The sequence below is a fragment of the Zootoca vivipara genome, chromosome 9 (assembly GCF_965207765.1).
Source record: "Zootoca vivipara chromosome 9, rZooViv2.hap1.1, whole genome shotgun sequence".
Lineage (NCBI taxonomy): Eukaryota > Metazoa > Chordata > Lepidosauria > Squamata > Lacertidae > Zootoca > Zootoca vivipara.
Genome location: NC_142592.1, coordinates 39,406,094 through 39,418,226, shown reverse-complemented (window position 1 = coordinate 39,418,226; position 12,133 = coordinate 39,406,094). Strand labels below are relative to the sequence as shown.

Below are 12,133 nucleotides of genomic sequence, written 5' to 3'. Positions count from 1 at the left end.
AACAGTATCAAACCAGGCATTTATTTCATAATAAACACCCACATCCTTCTTTGCCCAACCACCACTACGTCAGCATTGTGCTAATTAACACAGAATCTAGAAATCATTGGCTACAGAAGAATGAAGCAGCAGGTGGGATAACATACAGTTAACAAGCAACAATACATTTTGGAGATGTCACTCTCTGTAGATACAGGAAACCCAGGCTCCAGGCACTGGGGACGGCGATTCTTGATGTTCTTATTTGCCACGTCTGTGCCCAAAGAAACGCCTGTAGGCAGAGGCATAGCCATAGCGCATTGCATAACGCTCACAGGGGTTGTAATCTTCGCAAATCTCCCGCTGCTGTTCCTGGGGGGTCTTGTTGCGCTCTCTGATCCTGCTCACAGTCGCAAGAGGAGAAGACAGGAAGGGGGGGTGGAGAGACAGAATATTATTATGACTTGCATCTGCTTCAGCTTATCCAGCTGCATCTTTGCCAGGCTTTAAGTGATTTCTAATTCTGCCCACAAGCACATGCAAAAAACGCCTGCAAAGTCTTTAAAGAGTTTGTCATTTTTTAGAAATATGGCAGCTTTCACACAAATGTCCTCTACGAAAATGTGGATGACACTGTGTGCAGAGTCTGACCCTGAGATGAAAACATGTGGGCAGGTGCTGTTTCTATGGCTTAGAAGCGGTGCAGAGTGGAGAGTAGGCTGCATGCAATAGGATCATGGGGCAATTCTGCCGAGGATCTAATGGAGATTTTTATATTATCACAGGGTCCTGGGGGGCCATTCCATGGAGGATCTAATAATAGGGATCATGACTCTTGCCATTAGGAATGTGTCATTTTCAGATTCTCCCAGTTTACCATTTTCCAGTTCAGTTCATTTTCCAATGGCTTCTCTCCTGCCTAAGAAAAGACATGCTCTCCATTCCCCACTCGCCATGAGTAACTCTGGACACTAAGAGGACGTACCTTTCCTGCACAACTTGGTTCCTCCTGTTCTCAGGTGGAGTTCTCATGAAGATGTTGGCATGCCTTCTGTTAATGAAGGGACCTGGAGGGATAGGTATTCATCATTATTATGAGGTTGAACCAAAGGCCAACAGTTCTATACAAAGAAAAGCATTGCTCTCTTCCCGTATCCTCCCAATATCAGTCTTTGTGATGGCCAATTGGTCAATACATTCTTGCCTTTCTGCTGTTAATAGCAACTCGTGCCCTCTCACTTCCAGTTTTAAATGGGCGCTTTCAGAAGGCCAAAAGCCATTTTTGGCTACAGCTAAGCCTTAATGCATGAAGGAGGTTACCATAAGAGGTGAAACTGATGAGTTTCTCCAAGAACTCTGCAACAAGGACAGCAGGAGAGAGGGACAGTGGTGAAGGTAATGGCAGAGGGCAGGTGGGCAGGTAATACTGATAGGCAGGGTTGCACACTTTCACCAAATATGCCATCACCATTTCTCCACACCGGTTGAGTCAAAAGCACTGTGCCGGTTCACAATGGAAAACTCTACAGTGCTGCTGTAATGCAAGCTCTAACCAATTTTACAACAGCACCTTAAGAAATCAGAATCATAGGTGGAAGAAATGCAGGAATGCAACAGCCTGGGAGGACCCTGTTCTACATTCTCATGAACAAATTAAAGAAATAATGTTGGTACTGAAGAGGACAGAGGGAAGTAGAGCTAGGTAGCTTCCTCTAGTTCTTAGACATAAGAGTTTAAGAATGGTTAAGGAGTGTCACAGCCAGTTGGTTCCCAGAGTGCTTTCTTCGGGCTAGATTGAATTAATGCTACATGATTGTGGCTCCATCATCTCCATAGAGACATCACCCCACACTCTAATTGAAAATACTTCTAATATGTTCCCTTGCATAAATATCCTTCTTGCCGCATCACTTTTTCCTTTCTTGGCATTTATATCTTTGCCAACACTTGTGTGTGGTTAATCTATCAGTTTTCATTTGGCCAAGATAGGCGCAAGTTAATCGGTTCTGCTTTGCTATTTCAACAACTCAGTGTCTCCAATATGTGAAAGATTTTGTTATGTGTTTTTTTTCCCTCCGTGAGTTTCCCAGCTGAATGAAATATTTCTGGTATTTAGGACATTCAGGAAAAATATCCAACATCCAGAGTCCTCGCCACTACGGCCACAGAAATAAAAACAGCCACCATCCTCTCAGTCTAAAACTCTTCTGGCAAGCTCAAAAATCACTCCAGAAGTTTCAGACTACAACTCCCATCACCCCCACCCAGTATGGGCAATGATCAGGGATGATCGGCATTCTAGTCCAAAAGATCTGAAGGACACCAAGTGGGAAAACCTTTCCTAGAGAAGGGAGAAAGATGGGCATATTTAGGGACAACAGTTAAGCTTCATATTGCAGACAGAGCTTAAAGGTGGATCCTGGATCTGAAAGGATTGGAGTCCTATCCTGTTTTATTTTCATCTCAAGAGCTCCTGCAAAATGACTTTTCAACTGCATATCTGCAGTTTGCAACATATTTGTCAAATGACTCAGTTTCTATCTTTCCTATTTCTCTTTATATTCTCCCTAGTTGTTTTAATTTGACTTAAAAGCCCCATATCTTTGCAATGAACCAACCTCTCCCTTACCTTTACTTCTAATTTATACTTATTTAACAGCCCAAACCTCTGTACGTTGACTTAAGCTACTGGAAGCTAGCCTTGCTGTGTTCAGTCCTGGGCAAGAATGTATAAACTTGCCACCTAAGGGGTCGGACATGCTCCTGCGAGTGTTTCAGGTGCCTGTGGGCTAGCTGTGCAGGTCTTTTCAGTTCATGGTAGTCCCTTACTGGTCTACCAAATGGTTAGGTACTGGAATGGGGCTTGCATGAGTTGTGAAATCTGCAGTGTTGACTTTCTGCACTGAGAATGAAGATGTCCTGGGGAAAATACCCCTTGCCTTGTCCTTCCCCAGAACACAGTTTGCACTCCACATCAGGAACACAGGCTTCCTGCAGTAGTGACTCCCTCTAACAGCAAACCAGCATGATGAGAGCCACATGATTAAAACCAAAATGGGACCGCTAAGAAACAAAGGAGAGATGTTTCCATGCTCAGGTGTTTACAAACACACACACCTTACAAAAAAAGCACTGCCAAGGAGGCAAACTCACCCTGTTCAATAGCCACAGGATGTTAAGCTTCTTTTCCAGCTGAAGGTCCACACTCTGTAACTACTGAGCATGCTGAGATTGCTCACTTGGCAAAAGGGAAGCAGGGAAAGGAGGGGTGGAGTGCCGTGATTGGAAGAGTGGCTGGAACTGTGAACAGGAGCACTTCTAGTAAGAAGAAGGATAAACTGCAACATCTAGTTGCAGGTCTCACTAGTTATTGTCTGTTCTCATCCTGCCAATCTCAGAATTGCCTCTACGAATTCAGAAAAGGCATTGCAGAATGCAGGAAAGGTAATAACAGGGTTTGATACTCTTGTGTGTCAAAAATTCTGTACCTGTGGAAAACTAGTATATCAGGGAGGGCAGGTACAGTCTCTCTTTGTCCCTAACTTGCTAGATGTCAACATGCAGATTGTTTATTTCATGGTGGAGCAACCCTTGACCGGACAGATTGGACAGACTGAAGGCAGGGAAGTAATGGTGGATCATTCCTTATTTTTTATTCCCTGGATTGAGTAGAGGAAAAATATTTCACAAGGATCTCATAAAGTGGGCATGGCAAGAGAATTTGGGATGTCCACAAAATCCAAAAAGTGAACCTCAAGCTTCACAATAAACCACAGAGTACATAATAATGTTTCTTACTTGTAAATTCATGCGATTCAATACTCTCGTGAGACTCTGTGATGGGGGGAAAGAAAACAAGGCAGTGTGTAAATTCATTGTTAACAAAATATATCATAGTTCTCAGAATAAAAGAATGCTAAGAAAAGTACAAAGCAATGGACACAGATTGGTTTTGGGGGGTGAGATAATAAATCCCACCTAACATTAATGGATAAATCACAGAGTGGCAGGTATGAAAGTTACCAAAAATCTAACCAAAATTTAGCAATTTGACAGAAGCAGACACAACTAAATCATTTTTGATAGGCTGCTCACAATATAACATTCTATCTCAAATCAATCCAGTTCACGTGATTGTGCCACAAGAAGGAGGGAGAAACCAAATATGTATTCAGAGCAAGAATAAACATATCATTATAGGAAGATAAATCCTAACCATTCAAGGGAGCAAGACCTGATTTGGACTCTGCCAGTGAAGGGAACTGACTACCCCAGTGAAGATCCCCACGAATTGTACACTGGATAAATTGCTTCCCAACCTCAGTCAAGATAAGCCACTTGCCCAAGACTTCCTCATCACTCCCATTTGCCCATCCCTGAGGTTTCAAAAGAAGCAGTTGGAATTTCTGGTACGGAAAAGTGTTCTTCTTTAACCCAGTGGGCTCCTCATGAAGCATCATTCGATTGAAATTCATCAAAATTCATCTTATTGATCTACCCCACAGAGAAACTGGTAGTCCTTTAACACAGTGAAATCCCAATGGGCTTGTATCAGGCTTGTATCAGAATGGTTTGTTATCAGGCATGAAATAGAAAGAGATGTGGCTAGAAGAGAGCTCAGTTTGGGCACTAGAGAGGAACCAGAGGAGACAAGTGTTGGAAAGGATGCCAAGGATGTAAGTTATGACAGAAGGGGAAGTGGCAACGAGGGGAAGTGAAAATTCAACCAAAGTGTGTGGCCAGAACATTCAGTTCCTGTGACAAACTATTCTCCCAAATGACTAGCAATAAAAGACATCACCTACCGTAACAGAAAGCTGCCATCATCAGGACGGCCAGAAGCGCAAGGATGATGAGGCTCCGCATGGTTTCTCTCTTTGCCTCTCTCCCTCTGTGACTGTCTTGTTCTCTGTTTCCACCGAGCACAGCTAAAGCCTCTGGACAAGCTGCAAAGTTTAGCAGGGGAGTGTTTATTAAAACAGCAACAGCTGGGAGGCAAGAGAGTCAGATGAAGGGGGCCTGAGGAAAGCAGGAGGGACCTACTGGCAATTGCACTCCAGGAGGAGACTGTTATAAAACACCTCTGCTCATGGCTTTAAGATCTGCCTCTGGTGGGAGTGGGCACGCTGCCTTCCCCTCCCTTTCTTCAGAGGGAGGACTCCACAGTTCAAAAGGAGGTGAGCTGTTAGCTGTGCATGTTCCAGAAAATGTTGGTCTGTGGAGGGCTGGCCCATGAATTGGGCTCCTCCTAAACATATGTGTTTAATTTTATAATTTATCCTCTGATTTTCTTGCCTTTCCCACATTCATTTTGTATACACAGTTCTGGAACTTTGCAGCCCATCATCCCTCCAGGTACATTCACTATGTTTACCACTTTCCCTGGGAGGGCGTGTTCATTTAAAAATTCATTTTAGCATTGGCTTCTCTTTTCTAAACTCCATCTGCCTGAGCCAGACCTATTGTTTTGTATTCCACTGTCACCAATTGTCTGATTCCTACATCTGTCCAAAGGGTACCAAGTAAGTCCCACTCAAATCCCGCTTTGAACGTCTGCTTTTTGTGGCCTGGTTCTCAGAGTGGTGGGAAACTTGTTTGTGGCCTAAGACACTACCAGGGATGTGTGAACCTATTAATTTCTGTATCTCATTTTTCTAATCTTAAGATGTTCAGTCCTCTACATTTATTTTTTAACGTCCCTTTGAAAATATGCCAGCATTTCAATGCGAATTTCTCCAAATAGACACAATTTTGTATACAATGTTGCCTAATATAATGCATTTTTTGTGTCATTTTCACTAATATATGCATTGATATGCACACTTTACCTCGGTATCTGCATTCTTGCACACATTACTTGGTTGGACAACTGTATTGCAAAATTAAAAGAAGTGCAAATTTTGAAGGATGGCTGCTACAGTTTGTGTACATACTGTTTTATAAAGTGCAAATTACATAATTTTGCCTTTCGATGCATATTGAATCCAATTTGTCCTTCATCCCTAGCCAATGCAAGTCAGGACTGAATGGTTCTCTACACCCCCTGGATACCGACAAACACCTCCACACAGGAAATTAGAAGCCAGAGTGAAAGGTTTCTAACCTGTTCTTTGCCATTACCTACATGTTTTCCTATGCGGAGATGCTTTTTGAAGGTGTGCACTTCTCCCACTACTAGAAATGAACCAAGTCAGGGTGAGGAGGGCACTTTAAGTGATGGAGTGTGAGCAGGAAAAGTGGCATGGGGGAGAGTAAGAGAATAAATGTCCTCTTTTCAGATACCCAAGAGGAGTTGTCCCCCCCCCATTATGCTACTAGATTTTAAGCTAAACAGCTTGGTTCCATATTGTGCTTTGTTAATGTGGGCCTTCAGGTCTGCTGAGCATCTGCTCACACAGATACCCAGGAAGAAGATGCAAGTTCAATTGTTCAAATCGGTCTCTTGGCCGATTCAAAAACCATATGGCAAAATCATGGTGCCTGAACTCTTTGCCCACACCTTGGTAGCTTTCCAGAAGATAATGTGCCACCACCATAATAGACCAGAACGGTAACAAGAGCAGTCTGCACATTAAAAAGGTGAATTTTTAGCATCGCAACAACAATGGATTTGTATATCAGTTGCATTGTTGGAATCCATTAACACCACAGTCCTATGCATGCCTACCTAGAAATAAGTATGTATGAAGGTATTTATGGCAGGGCTGGCTAGCTGGAGCCCCTCCAGATGTTGCCAGACTACAACTTCCACACACCCACACACCCGACCATTGGCCATGCTGGTTAGACAGCCCTGTAGCCAGGATGGAGCAGAAATGATAGGCATGGAAAACAATATTTTTTTCCCCTGATGAAGTTCTATCATTACCTTCCCCCCTTCCTTGGATGTACTAGAAAGGGAAAGTAGCACAGAATGAAAAGCTCTCTGAGTAAACTGAATTGGGATTAAAAGCTCAAGTCCCTAGAAATCAAGAACATAGGAATATTTACTCATCTGTAAACTTAACAATTACCAAAAATGGAATATGTGGTCATACTCAAACCACTTGTAAAACCACATTCAGAATAAAACCAACTGGCTACACGGAGCAGTTACGAGTGCCAAATCGATCCAGATCTGGGCTGTCTGAACAGCTTGCTCGCCCATAAGCTTCTGGAGCCATACACCCAAACAAGACATTGAACATTGAAGTTTGTTCTGGCTGGTGGGGCACGTTTTTCAGCTATTCCTGAGGTTTTATGAACTTTAATTTTTTTTACACATCCTTGATGCATAAGATTAAGGCAGGGGTCCTTAGAAGTAGTCATCTTAGGAGCAGATGGCAACATGTGCCCCGCTGGAATAAAGGGGGAGAGGTGGCCACTATCCAAGGTGGAAATGTTCTTTCTCCACTGTTGGAGATGGTGCACTTCCCTGCATGCCAGTTGCTGGGAATCCCAAGTGGGAAGAGCCCTGTTGCCCTCAGGCCACGCTTGTGGGTTTCCCATAGGCTTCTGGTTGGCCACTTTGAGAACAGAATCCTGGACTAGATGAGCCTTGGCCTGGCCTATCTGGGCTCTTCTCATGTTCTTATAATATGAAACTCTCCAGGATTAGGCAGGAACTCACACTACTCCCTTTGGCAAAAATACTTTGGAAGAGGAGAATGTCCAAATCACATTGGAATTGGCAGGGCCAGGAAATAGCTCGCTCCAAACCCATAGCCCTCTTCCAAGTTCTGTGAGCATGTGGAAAGAAACAGAGAAAGCAGAAAGGAAAAGACTGTTTATAAGCACTATCCCCAGATGAATAAAGGACTTCTTTTCCCCAGTATCGGACCTTTCCTTCTCGGTCATCAACCTCATCTTTGTTCAAACACTGCTTCTCTCTGAGATTTGTATTCACCAGGAGCTTGAGCCAGAAATATAGCCCCTGACATGAATCCATCCCAGTCTCTCATACCAGCTTCCCCTCCACTCCTTGTTCCCCAGCTCCTCCTAGATTTTTTTAGTCTCCTTTAAGGATGGTCACTTGCTTGGTAAGGAATTGTTTCTGTCCTACAGAGTTTAGATTTACAGAACGTGGATTTTATGAGGCAACTGCATATCATGGCCACTCTGGAATCTGCAGGCCTCAATGCTGCCAAGAAAAGATGACTGAGGCAAAGTGATGGAGAAAGAACAGAAGAAAAATAAGCTTGGGGGAAAGGCTTCAGGTGAGGAGGGGACAAGCTGTAAAGAGACTTCTAACAGTGATACGTTGTCACAAAAAGCGGAGCCCAATTCACTTTCTTAACAGCCGTTCTCGTCTTCGGCCTTTCTCCAAGAGCATGCTGCGAGAAAGACCGCCACCGTTTCTCTGGCTAACTTTTTCCTCCTTGGTCTCTTTTGATTTGTTACCTCTGTCACCACATTAATTGCCAACATTACCGAAGCGTGGATGGGTTTTTTAAACACCATGTTGATACTATAAACATCTTACCCACAAAATGCCTAACATTTTCCGAGGGCAACTAAGAGCTTGGTAAAGATTTTGTTAACATAATAAAGTTTCAGTGAAAGGCCTGATTTTGATCCATCCAGGTTTTCATCAGCATGTCAATGACCTATGGCTGGCAACTCAGAGAAACTCTGACATTTTTCTGGGTGTCATCATGATAACACCTGGAAGAATTTTACTTGTTTATAAGTAAACAAGTGCTCAATATGCTCAGGAAGTTCTTTGCCAGAAACATTGCTGCTTTCAGTTCTGAGCCAGAATTCATGGAAAGTAATGTCAACCATTTCCACCAAAATTACCTGGCTACATACAAGCAGCTTGTTCCTTCGTTGTCAACGATGGGGAGAATCATTTAGAGAAATGGAACAGCCACCAATATTTTTACACAGCCTGATCTGGAGCCTCTTTCATAGGGGAAGAAGAGTATTATTGCTTGTGTGCCTGTCCTAAGTCTTTTTAATTATAAGCAAGTACCATTGAGACTGATCTTGAGTTTCCCAATCAGCAAAAGCCCAGATCAGCCCATTTTAAAACCCTACAACCCCAAACAGGTAATCCATACACATTAGCACCCTCAGATCACTTTTCTTCCCAGCCTTTACAATTTTACAACATCTTTCTTTTTGTAGGCAAAACCCAGGAGCAAGTATTGATTCAGTAAATGACGATTCTGCATTTGTTGGGCTGGCAAAAAAGTAGCTCTCTGGATCTTTTCACATCGAACTGGTTCGTAACAGCAAGTCACTGCATCTCTGCCATTTACTTATTATTATTTATTTTGCATGTGCAAGGCACCCCCAATACAGACATTAGTAAGGTCCTGCATACTCACTGTAATGTGCTGCACTTCTTTCTGTAGATGGGACTTGTCTGAAGGTTCTCTTCTCCCAGTGTCCCTGCAGTCATTCACTGGCAAAGAAGGGGACCTTTTTATCTGTGATAAGTGACCCCTCCCTCCCAAAGCCCTCCCTCTCCCTATGCATCCTCCTCCAGTCTGGCACCTCTTTTCTAAACATCGGCCTTCCCTCACTCAGGAAATCAGAAACCTCAGGAAATTGAACCAGGAGAGAGTATGAACACGGACGTCAGTGGCGAACGGGGTCAAAGCCACATCTTGGGGGCAGAGTGTCTGTGCCTAAGCCATTAACCACTAAGGGCCTTGAATGGAGGCCTTGAAAGGCAGTAGGAGTTTTGAATGGGGGCTCTTTGATGGCCAGATCTCCTCTGTCCTCATTCCCTCCTCCAGCAATCGTCCTGTGCCCTGTACCACAAGCACTCTCAGACAAGAGCACACTTGCAAAGTCTTGTGGATAAACACAGAAGCCCTCGGAACCTTCACCGTTTGGTTTGCATTCCTTAGTGGCAGAGGAAAGTAGGAGTGAAAAGTACTTGGGCTTTTCTGTTCAAATTTGCTTCTCTCCCCCCACCCCATCCCCCAGCCAAAAAAGAGAGACATGTTGAAGATTAAGAGAACACAAAACAAAGTATTTGAACTGAGTGGGAGTTTGGCACCCAAAGGAACCAAATTCTAAATTAGTTGCAGCAGGTGAATGAAGGTTTAAAGAAATCCGTTGTGCATGTAATGACAAAAGAAGCAGCCCATTACATAAGCACATGCATGGCCAATGCAGCAATTCTGCTTGCCATCAAAATATCATTTTGTGTGTGTGTGTGTGTGTGTGTGTGTGTGTGTGTGTGTGTGAGAGAGAGAGAGAGAGAGAGAGAGAGAGAGAGAGAGAGAGAGAGAGAGAGAGAGAGAGAGAGAGTTAAAATCCCCATGCTTGGAGGAGAGACCACCTGGTTCAACAGAGTGTAAGTATAGCTAGGTCTTATTTTTCATCCAACAGAGTTCGTATTAACACCACATGACAGCTCCCTTTAGTGTGTTTGTTCAATATAACAAATATTTAACCACTTGAACCCATCAAAGTTTTAGTGCTACAAAGTTTCCTTTCAGAGGAGGAAAATCCAGACAGCAACCTTGCATACTCCTGAGTGGGTGCAACTGGGCACACACATTAGCAGCGTCCCGATCAAAGACTGGTACCTATCCCAATGGGATGCTCACTGCAGGCAGTGGTGGATTTTTTTTTAAAAAAAAAAGTCCTCATAAAACACCAGCAGCGTTTTAGTGCGGATTTCTCTCAATACGTATTTGTATGCAATTTTGCCTAATTATACATGTTTCTGCAAAACAATTTTCCTTAGAATAATTCATTTTTGTATGTTACTTTCGCTAATACTTGCATTTCTATGGGTTTTTTGTGCATTTTTGTGCACATGACTGGGCTGGACAAATGCATTGCAAAATCTGGAGTCGTGTGAATAACACAGCTGGTGTGTTATTTCAGAAAGTGTAGATTAAGCTGTTTTGCCTTTACGTGTGAACTGAATCACATTGCTCCTTCATCCCTAGCCTCATTCCCCCCTTCAAGTGCCCCCAACTGCTGCATTCCCCAAATGGTAAGAAGTCCCCAGCTTAGTTTCCCTTGAATAAGAAAACTCTGGAGCCCTGTGACGTATTTGTAGTGCCTGTTTCTTTACACACATACAAGAAGATAACATGGATATATTTTGTTTAAACATTAGCAGACACATCTTGATGGTAAGGATAGCTTAACTATGGAACCAATTGCCTAGGGTAGAGTGGTGTCCCTCACGGATGGTCTTCAAGTCTTGGCTGAACACTCAACTGCTGGAGATGCTATAGTACTAGATTTCCTGCTTTGACGGGGGTTGGAATAGATAGCAGACAAAGCCCTCTCCAACTCTGTGATTCTATTACTGCCCAGGGCCGGCTCTAAGGCAAGCCTGGGTGGCGCAGGGCGCCAGGGCACCGGGCCACCAGGGGGACGCCGCGTGGCTGCGCCCGCTGCAGCGGCGCTGTGCGCTGCGCCCGCCAGACAGCCACAGTGGGAAACGGGGCGGGGGGGGCCGTCGGAGCGATCTTCGCACCACGGCGCCCGGGCGCCCGATATGCTTAAGACGGCCCTGTTACTGCCATAGACATTCATGTTAAACTCAGACCCATCCCTACAGATAAACAGGAAAACATTGTCAGTTGTTAGCGCCTCTTTGAGCAAACACTTACCATTCTTCACCATTACCAATCAATCAGCTTCACAATCCAGCAGCCATAGCATTGTGTGACACACATCTGTTGCGTGCCATGTCCCTGAGAATATCTGGACGTTTGTCTGTGTAATGGTCTGAGAACTGTCCTGATCACATGTTGGTTTTTGCTTTAGCTTAGCACATTGCAAGAGAGTGTGCAGAACTAAACGATTGTAGTGCATGAAATTGTGATTCCTGAAATTCTTCCCCACCCCCATACCTGCCAAGTCCTGGACTGCAAAATCCGGGATGGGCAGCCGTGTGACACCGGAAGTTGCGTAGACGCAACTTCTGGTGTCTCTTTGCCTATCTATGGGCACCGAAAATGGCCGGCGCCAGCAACGGAAGTCACATCTACACATATCCGGAAGTGCGTAGACGCAACTTCCGGTGTCGCTTTGCCCGGAGCTGGCCATTTTTGGTTCCCATAGATGGGCAAAGCAGAGGAAAAAAATGTCCGCCAGCAGGAGCGGAATAAGGGAGAATAACGGGAGAGGAACTGATACGGGGGGCTGCCGGGAAACGGTATGAAAAAATGGGGGTTTTCCGGGAGATACGGGG

At 44.2% G+C, this 12,133-nt stretch overlaps 1 protein-coding gene across 2 annotated transcripts; it reads right to left on the bottom strand.

The window, feature by feature from the left end:
• MGP (matrix Gla protein) lies at positions 1-9,347 on the bottom strand. Of its 2 annotated transcripts, none has more exons than XM_035128537.3 (5): positions 9,291-9,347; positions 4,785-4,925; positions 3,778-3,813; positions 965-1,046; positions 1-379 (listed from the first exon to the last, which is right to left on the bottom strand). In XM_035128537.3, the coding sequence occupies exons 2-5, from the start codon at positions 4,843-4,845 to the stop codon at positions 241-243; spliced, it is 318 nt and encodes a 105-aa protein (XP_034984428.1). In that variant the 5' UTR covers positions 4,846-4,925; positions 9,291-9,347; the 3' UTR covers positions 1-240. The 2 variants fall into 2 exon arrangements, with proteins under 2 accessions (XP_034984428.1, XP_060135719.1); XM_060279736.2 differs by lacking the exon at positions 9,291-9,347 and adding an exon at positions 5,023-5,188.
• Between the last annotated feature and the right edge of the window lie 2,786 nt (positions 9,348-12,133).

Coding starts and splice junctions, on each gene's coding strand:
- MGP (XM_035128537.3), bottom strand. CDS start 4,845: ATGCGGAGCCTCATCATCCTTGCGCTTCTGGCCGTCCTGATGATGGCA. Junction 3,814..4,784: donor GATGGCAGCTTTCTGTTACG/GTAGGTGATGTC, acceptor CCCCCATCACAG/AGTCTCACGAGAGTATTGAA. Junction 1,047..3,777: donor TGAATCGCATGAATTTACAA/GTAAGAAACATT, acceptor CTATCCCTCCAG/GTCCCTTCATTAACAGAAGG.